This window comes from Phoca vitulina, unplaced genomic scaffold, assembly GCF_004348235.1.
Source record: "Phoca vitulina isolate PV1807 unplaced genomic scaffold, GSC_HSeal_1.0 scaffold96, whole genome shotgun sequence".
NCBI lineage: Eukaryota > Metazoa > Chordata > Mammalia > Carnivora > Phocidae > Phoca > Phoca vitulina.
The window spans coordinates 641,220-644,441 of record NW_022589799.1 but is presented as its reverse complement, the minus strand read 5'-3'; the positions used below and the strand labels follow the sequence as shown (position 1 = coordinate 644,441).

Below are 3,222 nucleotides of genomic sequence, written 5' to 3'. Positions count from 1 at the left end.
TTGTTTACAGGATCCTGAGCAGGTTTCCTCTCAGTTAAAATGAACAAAGGTAGTAATATTCTCAAACTCATCAAAGACTGGGGGAAAAGAACTGAGCACTACAGACTACAGTAGACAGTTTTAAAATTTGAACTCTGGAGTTGTTTGAGAAACATCTTGCTTTTGCTTCATGAGATTTTAAGTGCTTATGAAGTGTGAAAAAAAATCTAATTCAAATTCTAAGTCTTGAAGCTAAATAAAGATACTTCTTCCAGTTAGGGACTGATTTCAGAGGGAATTTTTCTGTAGAAGTCACTCCCCCTGTGCTATTCAAGGGCTGTAAAAATTCAGTCCCCTTGCAGAATCTGTGCTAATTACGCCACAAAATCGAGTCTATTTGGAGGTAAATATTAATGTACTTTAGGCTCAAGAAGAAATGCCAACTGGAACATTAAAAATATTTGAACTCTCCAAAAGATGGATCAACCATTAAAAAAACAGACCCAGTTCTTCTGAATCTTAAGTCATATTATTCTTGTTACTTTTGAAAGCAATAAATTAACGTTCCCCAAACAAAACTCCTTAAACAAATTAAATGATTTATATTTTTAAAAAATGCACACCACATCTGCACCAAAGAGCAAAGACACCCTGCAGTAAAGAATTATTTCAGGAAGAATAAAAGGCAAGAGTACAAGGTACATGAAATGAGTGTAGTTTAAGGTTTTGGAAAAAAAAGATTTTAGAACATCAGAGAGTTCTCCCACAACCAGAAACATTTGAGTCATTTGGTATCCAGTGTTTCTCGTTTTCCTTTGCTGGAAGCTTTGGCAGGTGTCCGGGTATTGGCAGCATCTCTTATGGGCGGTACTGAGATCTCTGCTCTTGGATGTACTCGTACAGAGGGCTGGAGCGCACCGGGACACTGGAAAACTGACGCTTGCCCGGCTCCAGAGCCTGCTGACTGCCCTTGTCTCCTTCCTCCCAGACACCGCGCCGCCTCTGCTCCTCCTCCTGCCGGCGGCGCAGCTGTTCTTCCCTTTCCTGCAGGAGCTGCTCCTCCTCGCGGAACTTCCTGTCGCGCTGCTGGCGAAGCTGTTGCTCACGTTCCCTCCGGCGAAGCTGCTGTTCCTCCTCGCGGAGCTTCCTGTCACGCTCCTGGCGGCGCAGCTGTTCTTCCCTTTCCTGCAGGAGCTGCTCCTCGCGAAACTTTCTGTCGCGCTCCTGGCGGCGCAGCTGTTCCTCCCTTTCCTGCAGGAGCTGCTCCTCCTCGCGGAACTTCCTGTCGCGCTCCTGGCGAAGCTGTTGCTCACGTTCCCTGCGGCGCAGCTGTTCTTCCCTTTCCTGCAGGAGCTGTTCTTCCTCTCGGAACTTTCTGTCGCGCTCCTGGCGGCGCAGCTGTTCTTCCCTTTCCTGTAGGAGCTGCTCCTCCTCGTGGAACTTCCTGTCGCGCTCCAGGCGGCGCAGCTGTTCTTCCCTTTCCTGCAGGAGCTGTTCTTCCTCGCGGAACTTTCTGTCGCGCTCCTGGCGGCGCAGCTTTTCCTCCCTTTCCTGCAGGAGCTGTTCTTCCTTGCGGAACTTCCTGTCCCGCCTGTTGGCTTCCTTTTGCTCCTCTCGCTTCAGCAGTTCTTCAGCTGGGAATTGTCTGTCGCGCTGCTGCCAGGTCCTTTCTTTTTCTCGCGCTCTCTCCTCTTTCTGTTCATCCTGTAGGGGCCACCGATCCTGCTGGAATGGTCTCTCTCGAACCTGGGAATCTTCCAATTGCCGGATCTTTTCTTCATGCTCTCTGCGTTTGGAGTAAACCCTGTGATTACGAACTTCATTTTCTTTTTCTGGTTGCCACTGCCATTTCAGATCACCGCGCTGATCCTCATCGTGGAATTGCCGCTTCCTGTCCAGGCGCTGCAGCTCTTCCTCCTCCAGATACTGCCTGTCGCGCTGCTCGCGCCTCCTCTCCCTCTGCAGCTGCTCATCCTCCCGCTGCAGCTGCTCTTCCTCGCGATATTGTCTCTCCCGCTCCTGGCGCCGCCTCTTCTCGCGTTCCTCTCTCTGCAGCTGCTCTTCCTCCAGCTGCAGCTGCTCTTCCTCGCGATATTGTCCCTCCCGCTCCTGGCACCGCCTCTTCTCGCGTTCCTCCCTCTGCAGCTGCTCTTCCTCCCGCTGCAGCTGCTCTTCCTCGCGATATTGTCTCTCCGGCTCCTGGCGCCGCCTCTTCCCGCGTTCCTCTCTCTGCAGCTGCTCTTTTTCCCTCAGCTGCTCTCGTTCAGCTGGCTTGGCGTACACTATGTGGCGGCGTCTCTGGCTTTCCTCCTCTGGTTGCCACCTCCATTTTTGTTCGCGGCGCTTCTCTTCCTGGCGTAGCTTCCTCTCCCGATCCTCTTGGAAGCTCTCCTCCAACTGGAGCTGCTTTTCTTCACGGACCTGCTGCTCCTGCCCCCTCTCGAGTCGCTGGCGGCGCTGCTGCTCCTCCTCACGGAACAGTTCCCGCTCCTGCCGCTCCTCCGCTCTTAGCTGTCTCTCCCGCAGCTCCTGCAACGCGGGCCTGGCCGACAGCCTCTGGCGGCGCCTCTCGCTCTCTTCCTCCGCCTGCCACTGCCATTTGAAGTCGCGGTGCCGCTCTTCCTCCTCCCTCTGCAAGCGTGCCTGCTCTTCCCGATGCAGCCGTCGTTCGCGCTCCTCCCGGAGGGGCCGGAACCCGCGCTGCCATTGGCGGTCCTCCTCCTGCTCCCGGAGTTGCGGCTCGCGCTCCTGGCGCCGCCTCTTCTCCGCCTCCTGCTCCTGGCAGTGCCTCAGCTCCTGCCTGCGGGGCCTGGAGTAGACTTTGCTCTGACGAGCTTCTGCCTCATTTTCGAGTTGCCACTGCCACCTTGGGGTGCGGCTCTTGCGCCGATCACGGGCCTCTTCCTGTTCCACCTCCTCCTCAGCCAGCTGCTCCTCGCGCCTAAGCTGCTCTTTCCGCCTCTCCTGTTCCAAGCGGGGCTCCTCGCCCCTCAGCTGCTCGCGTCTCTCCTCCTGCTCGCGCCTCAGCCGCTGCTCGAGTCTCTCTTCCTGCTCGCGTCTCAGCTCTTGCTCCAAGCGCTGCTCCTCACGCCTCAGCTGCTCTTTCCGTCTTTCCTGTTCCAAGCAGGGCTCCTCGCCCCTCAGCTGCTCGCGTCTCTCCTCCTGCTCGCGCCTCAGTTGCTGCTCGAGTCTCTCTTCCTGCTCGCGCCTCAGCTGCTGCTCGCGTCTCTGCTCCTGCTCGCG

The 3,222-nt window shown here is 55.3% G+C and overlaps 1 protein-coding gene across 1 annotated transcript in view; it reads right to left on the bottom strand.

Annotated features, from left to right (window-relative positions):
• Positions 1–551: 551 nt before the first annotated feature.
• The window catches only part of TCHH (trichohyalin), a 6,052-nt gene continuing 3,381 nt past the window's right edge, over positions 552–3,222 (bottom strand). The window contains exon 3 of the mRNA XM_032396989.1: positions 552–3,151. Within this exon, the coding sequence (XP_032252880.1) occupies positions 838–3,151 (2,314 nt within the window). The 3' untranslated portion in view covers positions 552–837. The remainder of the gene's footprint in view (positions 3,152–3,222) is intronic.